At 49.1% G+C, this 21785-nt stretch overlaps 1 protein-coding gene across 1 annotated transcript in view; it reads left to right on the top strand.

Annotated features, from left to right (window-relative positions):
• LOC115141369 (zinc finger protein 516-like) overlaps nucleotides 1-21452 on the top strand; it is a 63308-nt gene extending 41856 nt beyond the window's left edge. Inside the window, 6 exon segments of the mRNA XM_029680161.2 lie at nucleotides 1571-3926; nucleotides 12993-14209; nucleotides 14211-14355; nucleotides 17485-17589; nucleotides 19752-19819; nucleotides 21301-21452. Coding sequence (XP_029536021.1) covers nucleotides 2126-3926; nucleotides 12993-14209; nucleotides 14211-14355; nucleotides 17485-17589; nucleotides 19752-19819; nucleotides 21301-21360 — 3396 coding nt within the window. The 5' untranslated portion in view covers nucleotides 1571-2125 and the 3' untranslated portion in view covers nucleotides 21361-21452.
• The last annotated feature ends 333 nt before the right edge of the window (nucleotides 21453-21785 follow it).

Genomic DNA, 21785 nt, shown 5'->3' with positions numbered 1-21785 from the left:
CCTTTGAGAACAGCAACGCTAGCGCTAGGTTTTTTTTTTTTTGGGGGGGCGGAGTAGAGGCCCGAAACCAAAGTGTTCCAACTGGTTTTTAACTTTAAGCGGCTTAGATTGTAACATGTGGACCAGTGAAATCTTAACGTCTGAGATATTCACTCTCTCTGATACAATACAATGGGCTTCTGTCATAGGCATTAGGCAGTGTCATGCTCCCAACTATGTAGGCACAATACCTATTGCGTTTATGCCTGACTTGCTGTTGACATATTGCTCAATCCGTATGATGTCCATGTTTAGCAGATGATAACTGCTTTGTGATAACTTACATAGGCACGGTTAAATTGACATATAGTGCTGTACTCTCCCCATGTAAAAGCAACACCATTTACTCACTGGGATGGCAGTGTGTGTGTGTGTGTGTGTGTGTGTGTGTGTGTGTGTGTGTGTGTGTGTGTTTTGATAGCCCCTCATTTCCAACCTCTTCCTCTTGTGATCATGGTCAATTATCCACTTATAACGATAGTCAGTCACTCAGCCTGGTGAGCTATGAGCTGTGAGTTATGTAATAACCTGTAATCCTGTAATCGTCAATCAACCTTCCTCATAACTCCAACTCACTCCTCTATTATTCTTCCTTTCTATATATGTATCATCCCTTTTAGTCTCTTCTGGTATCTTGTCAAATTGAAATGAATCTGAATACAGTAAGGGGCTTTTCGAGGTAAAAAGTTCACATTAGTTGGTGCCTTTGTCCTTTGTTGTTATGTGTCCTGCACTTCAATTGGGCTTTTGTTGAGCCCACATTCAAAATTGTGGAACTTGCAACAGTGAGATTGAGGCATGAGAGAGAGTGTAAAGCAACTCATAAATGATCTTTCTCGCTCTCTCTCTCTCTCTCTCTCTCTCTCTCTCTACTCTGGAAGAGTAAAGAGAGCCACTTCCTGTTGTGTGCTTAAGATCCCTGCCATGTGATAGTGTCAGTTGAAGCGGGCGTGGGGAATATGTTGGCTAGGCTCAGGCTACTGGTGCTGATCTTGCTGATGTGAATGAACGTTGCTCTGCGGTGCGATTGTGTTCAAAGTGTCGACTCAGCTGGAGTGGCGTCAGTGGCAGCGCCATGCACAATCACACACAGTGGCCCTCTCTGTCTGACATTTCAACAGACTTACATATGATATCACCCCATACACACGCTGACGTGCTTACTTACATAGAAACGTACACACGTGCTGCATGCTCTGACACATACCTGGAGATATGAATATGCAAATGTGTAACGGATCACTGTAGGTGAAGTGGCATGCTTTGGCTATGCTAACGCTGTCTCTTTGTTCTGTCTCTCTCTCTCTTTCTCTCTCTCTCTTTCTTTCTTTCTCTCTCTCTCTCTCTCTCTTTCTCTCTCTCTTTCTCTTTCTTTCTCTCTCTCGCTCTCTCTCTCCATTTCTGTATTGCCAAAATAAGCATGTTGAACAAGATATAAAAGACATTTAGAAACATTTATCATAATTAGTGAGTACTCGATTTCATTTGATCTCTCTCTCTCTCTCTCTCTCTCTCTCTCTCTCTCTCTCAGGGTGAGGACCTGCACAGGCTGTAGAGAGAGCTCACAGAGAGTGATGCAACCTGGGAGCTGCTGATGTGATGAAAAATAAAGCCAAAGAAAAGCCAGCCAGTGAACTGAACAGGAGTGGGGACATGGAGTAACAGTGTCTGACTATACACAGCCACAGATAGAGCTCAATGTGTTGCCATATACCATGGCGGATTCTGTCTGACACAGTGTAAGGTACCCGGAGATGTGCGATTCCAGATAGCGCTGTGTAAGCCATTTCACAAAGGGCCCTATAGCAGGTGCATCGACAGTGTTGGATTCACTGACTGTCACTGCATGGATGAAGACCGATAGATGGCATTGGATTCACTAAGCAAAGAGTGTCAGATGAACACGGCCTAAATAGCACTGGATGCACCCTTACAGTTGGCAGTGGATGAGCACGGACTGATAGCATTGGGATCGGCTGATACAGACGGAGAACGCTAGAGCTAGATGAGCTACTGCAGATAGCAGTGTAGATCCACTGTTAGCGAGCTAGCGCAGGCAGGGAGTTGGAGTGGGAGGCATAGCACCATGAACCCCAGAGAGAGCGGAGGAGGAGTGGAGGACATGGAGACCCAGGCGGGAGGGTTGGCGTTGGGGGAAGAGGGTGGCAAGGCCAGCCATGGAGGAGATGGAGAAGAGGGGGAAGAAGACAAGGCCTCAGCCTACGACTGCAACGTGTGTGGCCGCAGCTTCCCCTTCCAGAGCTCTCTGTCGCAGCACATGCGGCGCCACACAGGCGCACGCCCCTACAAGTGTCCCTACTGCGAACACCGCGCCTCCCAGAAGGGCAACCTCAAGGTCCACATCCGCAGCCACAAACTGCGCACACTCACTAGCCACCACCCCGAGGAGGAGGAGGGGCCAGAGGAGGAAGAGGAGGGGTCAGGTGAAGTGGGTGTGTCCGAGGGCCTGGACGGTGGAACCAGTCCGACGAAGAGCAGCTCGGCCTGTAACAGGGTCGTCAACGGAGACGCTAACACAGAAGAGGGCATAGGGAAGACGGCGGTGAGGAGCCTCAAAAGGGAGAAGTCCAGCTCTGAGCAGCGGCCATATTGCTGCCGTCTGTGCGGGTACCAGACCCAGCGCGAGGACCAACTCCTCAGTCACATCGAGAAGGTCCACATCACAGCCGACATGGAGGACGAGACTAACCCAGTGAGTCAGGAGGCAGTGGCAACGGAGGGAGAAGCAGGGACTCAGGTCACTGATGGTGCCTTCCCCTGTGAGACGTGTGGCCAGGTGTTCACACAGGCCTGGTTCCTTAAGTCCCACATGAAGAAACACGCAGGCCTCCTTGAGCACTGTTGTCGGGTGTGTGGCCGTCGCTTCAGGGAAGCCTGGTTCCTCAAGAGCCACATGAAGACCCACAATGGCTCCAAGGCCTCCGGCCGGGGGAAACCCAAGGCAGACTCCGAAGAGGCCGCGGCCACCATCAACGACGTGACCCAAGACCTAGAGACCAATGTGACCTCCACAAGCCTTTACCAGGTTTGCTCCAAGTGTGGCAACCTGTTCCATGACCGAGAGAACCTGAGGGCCCACGAGAAGGTCCACAACCAGGCTAAGCAGCCGACACAGGGCCAGAGAGCTAGTGACGACGGGGACTCTCCCAGTGCCAAAAGGCGCCTCTTGGACTACCTCAGCCTCCGCCCAGCTGCCGAAGAAAAGCCCCAGGAAGAGAAGAGGCGCTTGGGCCAGAGAATCCCCGAGCTGGACCCAGTTTGTAGCTACCAGGCCTGGCAGCTGGCTACTCGGGGCAGGGTTCTGGAGCCTGTGGAGTCATACAGTATAAAGGCTACGGTAGGTGGAGAAGGGGACGAGGCCCTGGCTGGAGGGACCGTGGTGTACGAGAAGGAGAGCAGCCGCTACATCCTGGAGGGCCAGCAGAGGGAGAGACGCTCAGGGAGACGCAGCAGCGCCAGCGGGGTAGGGGGTAGTAGCCACCACACCTCCCCGGGGGAGCGCACCCCCGAGAGCCTGAGCGACTCGGAGTACCGTCCCTCCTCCCGCCAGGGCCGACGTCCCTCGTCCTTCCAGCAGAGCCAGGCCAAGTCCACCGAGTGCTTCGAGTGCGGAAAGGTGTTCCGCAGCCGCCACCAGATGATTGTGCACCAGAGGGTCCACCAGAGGCGAGACGGGGGCAGGGGTTCCGGGTCCGGAGGGGACAACAGGGCAGGGCAAGGAGTGGACCGCTGGGGATCCACCAGTGACCCTGAATCAGGCTCCCCCAGCAGGCCCAGCACCCCAGGGTACGGGAACTCACCACCAGCCTCCACCCTGGGAGAGGACGCCCCTGAGATGAGCACCGCCAATGCAGTCCAACTGGCAGGTTAGTGAACATACCTCGACTGTTAATATAAGCCTTCTGTCGGGTGACCTTAGTTGGACTAGTGAGGGGGGAATTGGGCAATATTTGAGAGGAAATAGAATGTAAACAAAACCTTTACTCTGACAACAGAAAGATATTTAGCTCTGTCCTCAACACGCAGATGTTGTGTGCAGATTTAGAATGACAACAGCCAAGAGATAAGCTTCAATGTAAGGACTATGTTAAGCATGCTGTAGGAGCTCATTCCTTTTCAAGCTCTTTCAAGGCCCCTGATCTTGACACTCTCACTAGCAAACATCTGTTGGTGAGATCCCTATCATTGTGATTCCATCTCATCAACTTAGCCCCATATAGAGTGGGGACATGAGCCACCCTGTGGCGATAGTCGGAACTGCTCAGGATCTGTTTTTGAGTGTGCTTTACAAAAACAACATGATAGACTGTATCATGTCGGGTCATTATATTCTCATTTGTGTTCAAGCCACTGTTGAAAACAACAAGACTGTTGACAAAAGCAGACCATGATGAAAAGTCAATGGGGTCGTTTTATGAAAGCTTGTGCTTTGAAAGTGGCATTACAATGGAGTTGGAATTTTTGGAATGTCTGTCATTTCTTCACCGTCATAAACACGGTCAAGAAAATCTTGAGCTATAAACACTGTGGGGAAACAATCATGATAAACACATACATCTGGGTTGATTTAAGATTCAAAATTGCTTGGTATGTATGTTTTGTTCTTCCGCAGGGTACAGACAGGTATTTGAGTGGGTGTCAGTGTTGGCACTAACTTGTTGAAAATATGTCTCTGCTTATCATGTTTTCATACACAGTTAAGAATCAGAGCTTAGTCTTTCACTCTCTTCCCTGGCGGTTTAGAATGTCAGAAATAGAAGTAGATTTTCTTCGGGCTCGAGCAGTCTGCTATTTCAGCTTTTCCTGTCTCAGGAAACCCCCCCCTTTTATCTGTGTGAATATGTTTTTGCTCTCCTTTTTTAATTATTTACAGTGAAAAATCTATTCTTTTCTCCCCCTCAGCTGTCAACATGAGAATGTTTGAAAATTGAGCAGAGAGAAATAGAGAAATAGCATGAGAACACCCAACCATAGAAGTTCAGTCGACTAAAGAAAGAAAAGAGCACTTGTTGCTTTTTTTAGTCGACATTGTGTCACACACAAGAAAAAAAAGAAAACACCTTTTCATGTCTGTTGTGAACTTCCTGTTTTGCCATCCATGTACTAAATCCTCAGACAGAAACATGTATTTATTCAGTTAGCATGCAGAGAAGGGATCTTACTTATGATATCCCTTAGGCTACTGCATATAACATCCTATGTATGAGAACATTAAGAATATTAGCTCGTGCAGTCAGAGCCATGAGTGAGTAGCCTGGTTCCAGAACTGCTAGTGCAGTATAGACAACTCAACATGTTTGTCATCACAATGACCATAGGAGTCCGCACAAACAGATCTGGGACCAGGCTAATGAGAGATTGAGGAGAGTTTAAGATCACAGCAATGGATTTCTTAAGATACTCTTTGAAGAGGTAGAGTTTCACATGTTTTCGGAATATGGGCAGGGACGCTGCTGTCCTAGTGGGAGGGTCAAGAGACCAGAGGTAGCAGAATGGAGCGCTCGGGTTGCGGGTGTAGGGTTTGAGTACAGCCTGAAGGGAGGGAGGGGCAGTTCCTCTTGCTGCTCTGTAGGCAAGTACCATGGTCTTGTCGTAGATCCAAACTTCGACTGGAAACCAGTGGAGTGTGCAGAAGAGCGGAGTGACATGGGAAAACTTGGGAAGGTTGAACACCAGGTGGGCTGCAGCATTATGGATAAGTTGCAGGCGTTTGATGGCACAAGCGGGGGCCCAGCCAAGAGCGTAGTGCAGACAGGAGATGACAAGTGCCTGGATTAGGACCTGCGCTGCTTCCTGTGTGGGGTAGGGTCGCTCTCTACAGATGTTGTAGCGTATGAACCTGCAGGAGCAAGTCACTACTTTGACGTCTGCAGAGAACGACAGGGTGTTGTCCAGGGTCTCGCCAAGGTTCTTTGCACTCTCGTAGGGGGACACCGTGGAGTTGTCAACTGTGATGGAGAGGTCTTGGAGCGGGAAGGCCTTCCCTGGGAGGAAGAGCTGCTGCGTCTTGTCAATGTTGAGCTTGAGGCGGGGGGCCAACTTCTAAGTTAAGGTATCTGTCAGGCACGCAGAGATGTGTTTCGCCACCTGGGCATCAGAAGGGGGGAATGAGAAAAGTAATTGAGTGTCATCCGCATAGCAATGATAGGAAAAATAATGTGAGGTTATTTCGGAGCCGAGTGACTTGGTGTATTGAGAGAAGAGGAGAGGGCCTAGAACCGATCCCTGGGGGACACCAGTAGTGAGAGTATGTGGCGCAGATACAGATCCTCTCCACGTCACCTAGTAGGAGCGGCTTGCCAGGTAAAATGCAACCCAAGAGTGTGCAGGGCCTGAGACACCCAGCCCTGAGAGGGTGGAGAGGAGGATCTGATGGTTCACAGTGTCGAAGGCAGCGGATAGATCTATGTGAATGAGAACAGAGGAGAGAGTCAGCTTTGGCAATGCCGAGAGCCTCTGTGACACAGAGAAGAGCGGTCTCGGTTGAGTGAACCGTCGTGAAGCCTGACTGGTTGTTTTAAGAAGATTGTTCAGAGATAGATAGTGAGAGAGTTGGTTAGAGACAGCATACTCAAGCATTTTGGAAAGAAAAGAAAGAAGGGATACTGGTCTATAGTTTTTGACGTCAGAGGAGGGAAGTGACTTCGGACCATTTTGAAGTCAGAGGGGACACAGCCAGTGGTCAGTGATGAGTTGATGAGGGTAGTGACGAATGGGAGAAGGCCTCCAGAGATGGTCTAGAGAAGGGAGGAGTGGATGTGGTCGAGCGGGCAGGTTGTTGGGCAGCCGGGCCTCACTAGCCGCAGGATTTCATCTGGAGAGAGAAGGGAGGAAGCGGTCAAGGTGTAGGGTAGTTCTGTGGGACCACTGGACTCAATAGGCTGAGCGAATGAGAAGCGGATGTCGTCAGTCTTCTTTTCAAAGTGGTTGTCAAAGTCGTCTGCAGAGAGGGAGGAGGGAGGCGCAGAGGGTGGAGGATTAAGTAGGGAGGAGAAGGTGGAAAGAGCCATCTCAGATCCCCTGTCAGACAGTCAGGTAACAGGGCCTAGTAGGGCGTCCTCTGCCCTACCTATACCCTCTATGTTCCACTGGCTGGTTACCTAATCCCCGCTGAAGCCATCCAGTCACCCTGATCCCTCTCCTGCTCCCCACGTCTCAGGGATTTGTTATTTATAGAGACACTCCTAATGGACACACATACTCTCAGAGGACACACACACACCTAGCATGCACCAGCAGCATACCTCCCTGCATCCCACTGCTGGCTTGCCTCTGAAGCTAAACAGGGTTGGTCCTGGGTGGGAGACCAGATGCTGCTGGAAGTGGTGTTGGAGGTACCAATGCCCCAGTAGCAGTGATTGGGAACATTGCCCTATGTAGGGTGCTGTCTTTCAGAAGGGAGGTTAAACGGGTGGCCTGACTCTCTGTGGTCACTAAAGATTCCATGGCACTTTATTATAAGAGTAGGGGTGTTAACACTGGGGTCCTGGCTAAATTCCCAATCTGGCCTTCATACCATCATGGCCACCTAATCCTCCCCAGTTTCCAATATTAGCTCATTCATCCCATTCCTCTCCTCGAACTATTCCCCCAGGTCGTTGCTGTAAATGAGAATGTATTGTGAGTCAACATACCTGGTAAAATAAGGGTAAAATACAAAAAAATGCATGTGCACACACAGTTACACACACACACACGCACACACGCACACACACACTCACTCCGAGACTTCACTCGAGCGTGCTGACAGACAGGTGATCTGGTTGGCAGGTGGGCAGACTAAGGCCTAGATTCAATCAGATCAAGCGTTGAACGGCAATATCCGGCCAAACCGCATAGCCGATGTTTTGGCGGCGTGTCGGAGGTGGAACTGCGTTGGAGCTGTCAAATGTGATCATTGTCACGAAGCCACACCAGTCCCACTCGCCTTAGAAGTTCCGAGCGAGAAAGTCCAGGCTATATCGACAAGAATCATACTCCAAATTAAAATCATTCAACAAAATAATAAGGATTTATATATCAGCCTGATCAGGGTGTAGATTACATCTCACATTCCAGTAAACAAGGCGGCATGGCTGCAAGATTTCTCTTAATGCGACTCCGTGCAGCCAATGGCAATGTCCGCTTTGGGTATACCGAGAGCCTCTTGTGGAGTTGACAGCTCTTACGCCGTTCCACCTCCGACACGTCAAGACATCAGCTGTGCGGATGTTGGTTAAAGCGGATGTGATTGAATCGGTCCCCAAGTCATTCAAATCAGGGGTTCATTCAAGCTTTGCACTGTTGACAATGTCGTTTATAGTTTGGAAATGCCAATGGACATGACTGGATGTCTGCAGGCGTGTGCTGCTCAGGTGATCAGGTCCATGGAGGTGAGGTGATACAATGCTGAGGAGTTGGCAGGTTGCCACCCTGTCCATCACTCTTATCGATCCCAGACAGAGACAGAGTTTAAAGTCCTTTTGTACCTAGATACTATTTACAGTACATACTGTACAGGAGAACATGATCATTTTCAGGCCGTTACTTATGAAGTGTGGATAGGCTTTCTAAATGGCTGAGTAATGTAGGTTTAGAATGCTTGTATGGTTACTGTAGGCAGTGGAAATGGCGAGCGCAAGGGGGAGGGAGGGAGGGAGGGAGGGAAGGAGGGAGGGGGCAAACCGAAGGAGGGAGGGAGGGAGGGAGGGGGGCAAGCGAAGGAGGGAGGGAGGGAGGGAGGGGGCAAGCGAAGGAGGGAGGGAGGGAGGGAGAGAGGGGGCAAGCGAAGGAGGGAGGGGGCAAGCGAAGGAGGGAGGGAGGGAGGGAGGGAGGGAGGGGGCAAGCGAAGGAGGGAGGGGGCAAGCGAAGGAGGGAGGGAGGGAGGGAGGGGGGAGGGAGGGAGGGAGGGAGGGAGGGGGCAAGCGAAGGAGGGAGGGAGGGAGGGAGGGAGGAGGGAGGGAGGGAGGGAGGGAGGGAGGGGGCAAGCGAAGGAGGGAGGGAGGGAGGGAGGGGGCAAGGGAGGGAGGGAGCGAGGAAGGTGTGCAGTTAATGGCAGACATCCCACCCAGTGTTTGTTTATGTCAGATGGATGTTATTTCCCCCCGTGGTTTCCCCTTGGCAGCGAGGCAGGTTATGGCACTGACAGCTCTATGGGAACCAGGGCTTTCCCCTCCTCAAACACAGACATGCACGCATGCACCACCTACGAGCACAGACTTTTCTGATAGTACATTTTTACTCAATAAAGTAGCTACGTATGACTGAGAGATGTGGCTGTCTCACCTAGCTATCTCAAGATGAATGCATTAACTATAAGTAGCTCTGGATAAGAGCTAAATGACTAAAATGTCAAATGTAAAACACACACACACACACACACACAGAGAGAGAGAGAGAGATTAGCCTCCAGCCCAACACTGGCTGGGTGCTAGCCACTGCAGTATGTGGATAATAGGGAAGCCAAAATGAAAAGCAGATGGCAGTGGCATGTTCTAATTGAGGAGTGGAAACACAGTGGTGTGTGTGTGTGTGTGTGTGTGTGTGTGTGTGTGTGTGCCCATTTGTTTCAGTGGGCAAGGGAGGTCTTGTACATCACAAGGCACTGAGTGTGTGGACAGGTCCTTCTTAATTAAAGGGGCAATCTGGAGTTGCTACATCCCATTTTTGTAATGATAAATGAAGGGTATGTACCCATTTGATTCTTGAAGAATATATCTTAGAAATGCCTCATGAGCTTAGTTCAACTCCGGTACCCCAGCATAACCCAACATATAAGCTTGTTTGACCCTGATATTTGTAGTAAACATCCATTGCTCTGTCTATGAATTAGAGAGTGGTTACATATCGCCAGTCCCGGGGGCGAGGAGCACGCTTTGTTATGGTTTCAACTGCTGATTGCCGCCTTAAGGGGCCTCAAGAAGTGTTACTGGACATCGGTGTGTGTTTTGTGTTTCTTCCGGTGTGAGGGAGAGAGAGTGAGAGGTGTGTGAATAGTGCTCTGGAGTAGTGTGGGTGTGTGAGTGTTTTTGTATTCATGTTTATGTGTGATAGATTGCGTGGGGTTCTGTTTATGTGTGTGTGCAGGGGGAACTCAGTATATATGCCACCATGTGGCGAACATTGACAACTGCACTCTACAAACAGTAGAAATATACACTGAACAAAAATATAAACGCAACATGCAACAATTTCAAAGATTTGACCGAGTTACAGTTCATATAAGGAAGTCAGTCAATTGAAATCAATTCATTAGGCCCTAATCTATGTATTTTACATGACTGAGAATACAGATATGCATCTGTTGATCACAAATACCTTAAATACAGGAGGGGCGTGGATCAGAAAACCAGTCGGTATCTGGTGTGACCACCATTTGGCTCATGCAGAGCGACCTCTCCAGCGTGCCAGGGCCATCGAAGGTGAGCATTTGCCCACTGAAGTTGGTTACGACGCCGAACTGCAGTCAGGTCAAGACCCTGGTGAGGATGACGAGCCGGGTGTCCGGGTGGCTGGTCTCAGACGATTCCGCAGGTGAAGAAGCCAGATGCGGAGGTCCTGGCCTGGTGTGGTTACACATGGTCTGCGCTTGTGAGGCCGGTTGGATGTATTGCCAAATTCTTTCAAACGACTTTGGAGGCGGCTTTTGGTAGAAAAATGAACATTCCATTTTCTGCCAACAGCTCTGGTGGACATTCCTGCAGTCAACATGCCAATTGCATGCGCCCTTAAAACGTGTGGCAATGTGTTGTGTGAGAAAACTACACATTTTAGAGTGGGATTTTGCCTACAGCAAAAGGTGCACCTGTGTAATGATCATGTTGTTTAATCAGCTTCTTGTTATGCCACACCTGTCAGGTGGATGGATTATCTTGGCAAAGGAGAAATGCTCACTAACAGGGATTTAAACAAATTTGTTTTAAGAGAGTTGAGCATTTTGTGACTATGAAACATTTTTGGTAATCTTTTACTTCAGTTCATGAAACATGGGACCAACACTTTACATGTTGCGTTTGTATTTTTCTTCAGTGTAGTAATGCAGCCAATTAAATACATTAATCAGGGTATCAAAAGGCAGGAAGACTATTTTCCCTTCAGTTATTCTTGTCGTGATATCAGAAACCATGATCATACTCATCATTAGGCCTACGAATACTTCTCGCATCAGAGTGAATTTCTACATGTTGTTCATTTCCCGATACATACTCTCATATGTCGGAATTTTGTGACATGTACAGATGCACTGAATCAGATGCGAATGCCATACATTTTAGCCTGTGGGAGAATCTCAATTGCATTTCCTTGACCCTTGTCCTTTCTCCTGGCCTCCTTCTCCAAACCCATTGTATAAGAAAATCAGAATTCCCACCCCTCTGACCTGCTCCTATTGGTTTTGAGAAGGAGGTCGAGGAGAGGGGACATGAGGTATCCATTCAGATTCTCTCCATATATTCTTCTGGTTTGGTATTTAGGCCAACACTGTCACCAAGTGGTCATGAGGAAGCAGAACACAACACCCCCTTTTTCATGGAACATGACTCAATTAAACCTGTCAGCTACTATTTCAAGCACATCTCTAGGCAGATCAATGTTTTATCGAATGTTTCATAGACGTTAGTAAGACAGAATGTTCATATAATGCTTGAAGAATGCAGTGGTGTACAAAAATACAGAAAGTTCAGAAAAGAAACACCAAGTAGAGATATGTTTAACCATTTATTAAAGAATGGATAATGCCAGTCTTGCCGATATCGGCTCGGCTCCTTCAGGGTAAGCTCACTGCCCAAGCAAAGCGTCAAAATATGACCTATAAGCAGTGAGCGCGGTAAGCTATACCAATCCCCCAGTAGGAAAACAGAACCTAACAGGTGGAGGCAAAGGAAGCAAACGCATACTATCAGTGGCAGCAAGTGGTAGCAGGATATGTGAGCAGAACCGGTCAGCTTAAATACAATCACGCCACCAAATAAGGCAGGCGCGATTGTTACTAGCGTCTAATTGGTGCAATCTCAGCTCATGCGTCTGCTGAGGCAGGGATTCAGGTTCTGTTTCTGAACTGGCTTCTCTTTATGTGTTTTTTTGGGGGGGGGGTACCCGTACTTTACTTTCCCACTTCGTTTTTTGACAACTTTGACTTTTACGCCACTACATTCCTAAAGAAAAGATGTGCTTTCTACTCATACCATACATTTTCCCCGACATCCAAAAGTGCTCGTTACGTTTGGAATGCTCAGGCAGGAGAGCGACATGGTCCAATTCACGCACCTTCATCCCTACTACCTCTGATCTGGCGGACTCACTAATCACAAATACTGGATTATTTGTATTTAGTATTTGATTAGGATCCCCATTAGCTGCTGCCAAGGCAGCCTCTACTCTTCCTGGGGTCCATACAGGATTTAAAACAACAGATCGCAACAAAAACATTGTCCACATCATTAATAAAACAATGCATCACACAAGACGTTGTGCGCTACAGAAAATGTACACTGCTCCACAATCACACATTTACAATGTACTGTAGTGTGTGTCTCTTTGTGTCACGAGGTGTTCTTTTATCTGTTTTTTAAAAGAAATCAGATTTGAATGCTAGCTTGAGCTACCTGACGTGAAAGAGTTCCATGTAGTCATGGCTCTATTTTCTACTGTTTGTAATCATATCTGAGAGTGTGGCCCTGTCTGTCCATAAAGAAATACATCTGGTTTGCTTAATATAATATAAAGAATTTGATGCAATTACTTTTTACTCAAGTATGAACATTTTGTACTTTTTCCACCAGATACTTTTAGACTTTTACTCAAGTAGTATTTTACTGGGTGACTTTCACTTTTACTTGAGTCATTGTGTATTAATTACTTTCACTCAAGTATGACAATTAAGTACTTTTCCCACCACTGGGTGAATGTTTCAGAGAGGTGACCAAACCATCTCTGTTCTGTTTTTCCTTCCACAGATGAGAAGCCTTACGTCTGCAGCCTGTGTGACTTTGTCAGCACAGAGTCCTCTGCCTTCCTGTCCCATCTACGTCTCCAGCACACCAGTGACGGCCGCCCCATTCCAATTCCCGACCCCAGCTCCAGCTCTGAGAGAGGCACCCCCAGTAGCTTCCCCAAGCTGAAGAGGGCCCTCCTCGATGGGCTTGCTCAATCCTCTGCCCCCCGCCCTTACCTCTCTGCCCGGCCGTCAAGAGACAAATGCACCGCCGAGAGCAGTTCACCCACTGACCCTCACCATGTGGCTCCCCTGGACCTGTGTGTGAGAGCCGAGGGTCACAGGGGCCCGGCCTCCTCAGCCCTTCAGCAGAAGGGCCTGCCCAGTCATAAGTGCTCCTACTGCTCCCACTCCACCCACTACCTGGAGGTGCTGTGGATGCACCAGACTGTCGCCCATCGTATCAACAGCAGCGCCCTGGCCCCCAAATGGGCCCTCCTGAAGAATGGCTTCAAGGGCCCCCGAGAGGGTTTGTCCTCCAGGAGACGCACGGGCCCTCCTCCTGCTCTGGATGGGAGGGAGTGTCCCCCGTTGCCCCCTGTGGTGCGCACCCCCCGCACACGCCCCCCATCGTTGAATGGGGGCCAGAAGAAAGACGGCAGGGACAGGGCAGCCAGTCAACCCAGCACCTCTTCCTCCTCCACACAAGGATCCTCCTCCTCTGCCTCAGGCTCCCAGAGTGTGCGGCCTCCCAGGGCAGGCAGCAGACAGAGAAGCGAGGCTGTGCCGGACCAGGGCCACCGCTCTCGCTCCAACTCCAGGCCCAGGGTGGAGATTTACCCCCGGGGAGGCTCCTCGACCGGCTCCCTGGAGAAGAGCACTGCGGCCGGGGCTCCCCAGCGACCCTCAGCCCCTAGCCCCAGTGTTGGAGGAACCACCAAGCTGGTGGATAGGTACATGTTGCCTCAGGAAGGCCTTGGATTCATGCTGTCCAGCAAACATGGCCTGGCAGAGTACAGCAGAGCCAGGAGCTCGCCTCAGCCCCAGCCCAAGTCCAGCAGCTCCCAGTCCCACACCCAGTCTCACCCCCAGTCCCAGGGCAGACCCAGGGCAGAGCGCTCAGCCCACAACACCACCACGGCAGGCCAGGGCTACGGAGCCTCCCACTCCCAGACACTAGGGAGCGCCGTCCAGGTATCCTCCGCCTCTTCCTCCTACTCCTCCTCAGCCCAGCATGCAGGAGGTGAAACAGGAGGAGGCACGGAGGGGGGAGACACCAGAGCTGCCCATGGACATCTTGAGCTTCCTGAAGAACTGCAACTCCAATGACCTGGCGACACTCTACCACCGCTGGGGCGCCGCCAACCCCCTACTGGACCCCACAGGTAAGAGCCAGGGCAGAGCTGTCAAACAACCTTAGGTCCTTTAAATAGATAGGAAAGTATGTTTAGCCAACTTGGCACATGACCTAGACACAAAATAACATCAAGTAAAATGAGGGAACGTCCACTCATTGTTTGCCACTCTCACAAGAGATCTTTAATGACGGTAAAGTCACCCTCTGGCACAAAACTCACCCTTCTCACAAACAGTGAGGGGAAAAAATGATGTTTTTTTTCTACATTTAGGCCTACTCTAATACTCAGATCCTCAGACATATTTTTCATCTATGTTAAGTGGGCAGCCTGTCAGTGCCGTGATGAGAAGGGGAGACATTGAGGAGGGTAGTAGGGATGATGGTAAACATGCCTTAGGATCATGTGTTTAGAGGAAAGGCCAAATGTGAGGAGATGTTGAGCAGACCTTTTTTGGCTCGCTGATTGACAGCTCATGTCACATGTGGCGGGGGAGATTCACTGGACTGGATCTGCCAGCAGGAATGGCCCCTGAGGTGGTCATCACAAACACACGGGCTCAGTTGTGTACACAAACACATGTATGCAGGCATGCACACACACCGCGCACGCACACAAACACACTCGCACGCCTACACACACTCCATCTGGCAGAAGATGATTGATAGACAGGCCGACTGGCCAGTCTGACAGGAGCATAAATAATGAAAGGGAGATGCATTAAAGTAGCTCTGTGTGTGCGTGTGTGTGCTGACCGTGTCAGAATACATGTGTGTGTGTGTGTGTGTGTGTGTGTGTGTGTGTGTGTGTGTGTGTGTGTGTGTGTGTGTGTGTGTGTGTAGGAGCACACAAGGTACTGTATATTGTAAAAAGGCTGTATCTGGGGCAGTGTGTGTTCTGTAGGGAGCAATGGCGGCTGGTGGAGCTATAGGAGGACGGGCTCATAGTAACGGCGACAATGGAATACATGGAATGGTATGAAACACATCAAACATATGGGAACCACACATTTGAATCCGTTCCATGGATTCCATTCCAGCCGTTACAATGATCCCGTCCTCCTATAACGCCTCCTACCAGCCTCCACTGGTAGGGAGTGATGTTATAACAGTGAAAGACGTGGCAGGACCTTCGTGGGTCTCTGTTCTGCAAGGCATATCTCCGCTCTCCCGGTGACCTGTCGCCAACAGTTTGGTTCAGGACTCCAGGCCGATGATACTCTCACAGACGGGAGGGGGGGTAGAGACATAATAATTAACCCAGCAGCAGCTGCTTTAGAAATGGTGATTACCAAAACATCCTGAATTTCCCCCGTATTCTGCTGCTGCTTTCCTAAGGTCAAGTGGGCCTCTGCTTAAGACACCCAGCTGCCAGGCTTCTATTCCTCCCCATGTTCCAGAGAGAGAAAACAGCCTGGGAGGCAGACGTATGACATCGCTGTCACCCGTCCAGGCAGATACCGTCACGCTCCGCCTTAGCCCTTTGAGTCAGATGCTATAAAGTGACCTTTTTTTGAGAAAGCCAGGATGTGTGTTGTTTGTGTGTGTGTGTGGCAGGGGGGTGCTGTGTGTGTGTGTGTGTGTTTTAGTCCAGCTCACTTGTCTTTCATTGGTGCCTCAGAGGGAGAGAGAGAGAGGCTTGTGGGTCTGGCTGGATGTTTTCTGGGGCCAGGCAGGGTTAGATCTGCCAGAGACACTCTCAGTCACCTCCCCTCCCCTGTCACCCATACCACCAGCGGGTACCACGAGCCCAGGTACATGCCAAGGCAGGGCTGGGAACTCACCCCCTCACTCACTGCACACACCCCAAGGGCTTTTTGGCTGGCAGGGGAAGAGGTCATAGGAGGGGTTGGTAGTGGCGGTGGTGGGGAGGACAGGGGATATGTGACGATGGATGGACCAAGTTGGTCTCTCTCGTCTTCCTGCTGCCTCCTTGCATCCTGCATCACCAGATGACACGCCGAAGATCTTTTATATTCCCCTTCTGCACATGTACACACACGTACACATAAACAGAACACACTCTCTCTCTCTCTCTCTCTCTCTCTCTCTCTCTCTCTCTCTCTCTCTCAAACACACACACACACACCTGACATGTGACACGCGGGCCGGGCAGCGGAGCGGGCACATCACAGCCGGGGCGTTTTAATTGGCTGTAATTTATGCGGTGGCCGTGTAGCTGTGTGTGTCTGCCTGTCAGAGCCTGAGATGATGCTGTGTGACAGCTGCAGTCCAACCCCTGGAGCTAGCCTCCCATAATGACACATTAGACATACTAATGATGCTTCCCTCTCTATACTCTACTCTCCTCTACTAGAGTCGAGGCTAGCTCTTACCAGCCAGAGACGAGAGACTCGTCTGACCATGTCTGTCGGTGTCTACTCCTTTATGGCCCTGTGTTCCATTCATATACTTCCAATCAATCAATTACATGTGATTATAAAGTCCTTTTTACATCAGCAGATGTCACAAAGTGCTTATATAAAAACTCCTTTGAAAGGCAGGAACCTAGGAAGAAACCTAGAGAGGAACCAGGCTCTGAGGAGGTGCCAGCCGTCTTCTGGCTGTGCTGGTGGAGATTATAAGAGTACATAGTTTACGTCATTTTATGTATTGTTCGTCGTATTAAATGACTCCCAAATGAAATCGCTCAAGGGGAGAGTTCTGCCACCACCTGTCCTCTCTGGAAGGTCACTCCATCTCTGCCTTGACCTGTGCCGGTGGATATTATAAGAGTACATGGCCATTAAGGCGAGATCGTTCTTCAAGATGTCCAAATGGTCATAGATGACCAGCCGGGGTCAAATAATAATCACAGTGGTTACAGAGTGTGCAACAGGTCAGCAACTCAGGGGTAAATGCCAGTTGGCTTTTCATAGCAGAGCATTGAGAGGTCGAGGCAGCAGGTTCCGCCCTTCATTTAGTCCTTCCCTTCTACCTCTCCTCCTTTCTTTCCATCCTCCCATCCATCTCCACGTCTTCATTTTGGTCGTCGGGACTTTTGTGTGGATTTTCATATATTTTTTCTCTCAATTCCCCATTCCCCGTACTCGTTCCCTGTTACCTCTCTTTCTCTCTTCCCGTGTCCCTCTCTCTGTGTCGTCACAGAGGACGTTTAAGATGACATTTTAGCCCGTGTTCCTCTTTGTCTGTGTTGTAGGGATGCTGAGGTCTCTGGATCGACAAGGGGAATACGGCTGCCAAGAGTGTGGGAAGAGCTTCAGTCAGCCCAGTCACCTCCGCACACACATGAGATCCCACACAGGTAAATTGAGATTAACACACACACACACACACACACACACACATACATGAGATCCCACACAGGTAAATGGAGATTAACACACACACGCACACACACACACACACACATGAGATCCCACACAGGTAAATGGAGATTAACACACACACACACACATACATGAGATCCCACACAGGTAAATGGAGATTAACACACACACACACACACACACACACACACACACACACACACACACACACACACACACACACACACATACATGAGATCCCACACAGGTAAATGGAGATTAACGCACACACACACACACACACACACACACACACACACACACATGAGATCCCACACAGGTAAATGGAGATTAACACACACACGCACACACACACACACACACACACACACACATGAGATCCCACACAGGTAAATGGAGATTAACACACACACACACACACACACACACACATCCCACACAGGTAAATGAGATCCCACACAGGTAAATGGAGATTAACACACACGCGCACACACACACACACACACACACACACACACACACACATGAGATCACACACAGGTAAATGGAGATTAACACACACGTGCACACAGACGCACACACACAAGCACATACATACGCAGGTGTGTGAATGCACAAGTGCACATGTATGTGCGCACAAACACATATGCCTGTACACACACACACGTGTACATACACATACAATCACATATCCAATACTGAACATCAGTAACATTCAACTAGATTATTTTTTTATTTTTTTATTCTTCACACACACACACACACACACACACACACATACATGAGATCCCACACAGGTAAATGGAGATTAACACACACACACACACACACACACACACATGAGATCCCACACAGGTAAATGGAGATTAACACACACACACACACACACACACACACACACACACATGAGATCCCACACAGGTAAATGGAGATTAACACACACGTGCACACACACACACACACACACGCTCACACACACACACATGAGATCACACACAGGTAAATGGAGATTAACACACACGTGCACACACACACATGCACAGACGCACACACACAAGCACATACATACGCAGGTGTGTGAATGCACAAGTGCACATGTATGTGCGCACAAACACATATGCCTGTACACACACACACGTGTACATACACATACAATCACATATCCAATACTGAACACCAGTAACATTCAACTAGATTATTTTTCATTTGCGCTCCTCGGCCTGTGGGTTCATTCTTTGCCCTCGACCAGAATAGCTGTCTGTAGGTTGTAAACGAATATGATTTGCTGACCTGTGAGAAATATTCTACATTATTAATCACGTGTCAGTTAGAGAGAAGGAATTGTGCACGCTAGTGAACCATAGGATTTGTCCATCATGCCCACATATGTCTGCATTATCACTCATCCTTGTTCAGCAGCCAAGCCAGTTGTTGTGCCTCCTTTCTTATCTCTTCCTCTCGTCTGCTCCTCCTCTCCTTTGTCCTCTTTCTCCTCTCCTCTCTGGTCATGTCCATCAGTGGGGGCCAGCTGTAATAGTGGTAGACAGTGAGATAAGTAACTTCTTTATGGAGAGTGTGAATGATTTGTGGCACAGCCAGTGATGCTAAGTGACAGGAGCCAAACGGTAAGTGATGCAGAGGGAGTCCTCTTCCCCCTTAGCATCCACTGTAAACACACACGAGCGTGTGCAGGCATGCACACACACACACACACACACACACTTTACCCCCTACACACACACCGCACAAACACACACTCACTGCACAAACACACACACACACACACACACACTTTACCCCCTACACACACACACACACACAGAGAGAGAGAGAGAGTGAGCTGTAATTAATGTTGTCACCGATGGTTTTATTCAGCATGGACGTCATCCTCACGCGAAAGGCCAGTCACCCCGAGGCCTCCCATTAGCATGTCTGTGTCATATTAAATCACTGGCTTCACTCCACCAGGTCTCATCATCATCATCATCATCTAGCTCCACTCTGCTCTGCTGTTGTTGTGTTGTCTCTCTCTAACTAACTGGTCGTTGCTGTGGTGATGCTGGTGAATGGAGACTATGAGCTTCTTTTTTTTAACAAGTCCCCCCCATCCCTCCCCAACCCTCCTTCTTCCCCACAGTCGTGTTTGATTATAACGGACTCCGAGGTGCTGACGCTCAAACCAACCCCTCGGAAGCTCCCAAACAAGTATGTTGTTCCCATCGATTCACGTTGGGTTGCTGCTTCCCATTGCTTATGCCCGTTAGTTTTGTGTGCATGTGTTTGTCTGTGTATGTTTGCGTGCATGCATGTTTGCTGGTGCTCATGTCCTTATTGTTTTATATTCATTCTGTCTTTTTCACTATGAGTTATGTGTCCTTCTGGAATCATCCGCTTTCAGACTGCCCATATTTCTTGTTGTCACTATGTCACCAAGTGACTAGAAACATGGACGGCAACAATACAGTTCTGGTAGTCTGTCCCTGTGTGAAGGATTGGCCCTGAGAACACACAAAATGTCTCTTTTCTCTCTGCATCAGATGAAAGTTTTCTGAGAGAGAGAGAGAGGGAGAGAGAGAGAGAGAGGGTTAGGTGAGGTAAATCTCCTCTGCTTTGACATTCGGAAAGAGCCAGGTCTGCAAGCCGCACCTCCATCTTAATGAATCACCCATCCGCAAATTTATCGCAACGCTATGAATGATGGAAGCAGAAACAGCGTCGGGGTCCAATTAGATGTAGTGTTGGCGGTGCTTTACAGTGACGATAACCTTTAGTGTAATTTAGTGCACCACTCCCATCCAGCCTGCCTCCCCGCCTCTCTTCCTAACAGGACGACGGTGTCCTAGAGGTGCTCGCTTTCCGCTCACGTCTCAACCTGATCGCCTGGCTCTGCTTTTAGATTCCGCGTGATTAATTGTGTATTTTTGTGGTTTTATTTCCCCCACCGCAATATAATGATGTATGATAACACACATATTTTCCTGTTTCTTCTTCAGGTAACAAGAGAGGGAAGAGAGGTTGAGGGCAGAAGGAGTCATTTGTTTTCCCCCATTTTATATTCTTCCATTTATCATAATGATAATTAGGCGCAATTAAATGGCACTGTCATTTGTTTAGTTCAGGTGTGCTGCCGCTTATTTATGTGATGGCGTCAGAGCCGTTGTAGGTCAGTCTAATTAGCCAAGCGAGTGGGTGGGGCCGGCCGATTGAGGGAAAGAGAGAGAGAGAAATGAAGTAGGACTTCACTGACATCAGGGTTGTGTGGCCCTTTTCCACACACGTCAGGCTTCTCTCACAGGAGACGAGGGCAGGTTCATGTCGGTTGGAAAAGAGGAAAGTGAACGCGTTGTTTTTGGGAATCAGGTGCGGTATATGTTCATGGTTAGAAGTCTGTTGCCATGAGGTTTCATGATTTGGGGTTAACTTAGTTTCTGTGCCTGTTTTGTGTTATGACTGTGTGTATGTGTTCATGTCTTCTTCATTGTGCTGTTTAACTACAGTCAGTCCCGGTATGGTGTACGTCATTTTATGTATTGTTCCTCGTATTAGATCCCACGCAAATGAAATCGTTCCAGGGGAGATTTCTGCCGCCGCCTGTACTCTCTGAAAAGTTAGGCCATGTCTGCCCTCTGTGTGACCTTTGAACTCTATGTGTGACCTCTGTGTGTGTTGTTGTGTGTGTCCCAAAGGGGAGAGACCGTTCCGGTGCCGCCTCTGCCCGTACCGAGCCTCTCAGAAAGGGAACCTAAAGACCCATGTCCAGAGTGTCCACCACGTGCATTTCGACAACGCCCAGTACCCTGATTACAGACCACCGGGACTGGGCCCCGAGCAGGAGGAGGAGCAGGTTCGGGGTGGTGGTTCTCACCCACCACCTCGACCTAATAACAGACCCACCAACGTGACATCCCCTGGGCCTAAGATAGAGATAGAGACTCCATCCATATTCCCAGCCCCTCCCCAAAGACAGCAGAGAGACCTGAGAGATGTGTCAGAGACACCACCTGACAGAGTGACATCAGAATGAACTCACCCCTATTGCCCTTTTAGATGAAATATTACCAGGACTATTTGAAATGTGTTTAAAAAATAAGAAAAATAATAATAAAAAATAAGTATTTATTGGAAAGAGAAGAAAAATCGGACACAACCAAATGCTGTTTTGTTTCCTCTG

Source organism: Oncorhynchus nerka, linkage group LG14, assembly GCF_034236695.1.
Source record: "Oncorhynchus nerka isolate Pitt River linkage group LG14, Oner_Uvic_2.0, whole genome shotgun sequence".
Classification (NCBI taxonomy): domain Eukaryota; kingdom Metazoa; phylum Chordata; class Actinopteri; order Salmoniformes; family Salmonidae; genus Oncorhynchus; species Oncorhynchus nerka.
The sequence above is the reverse complement of the archived record's forward strand: the minus strand, read 5'-3'. Positions and strand labels throughout refer to the sequence as shown.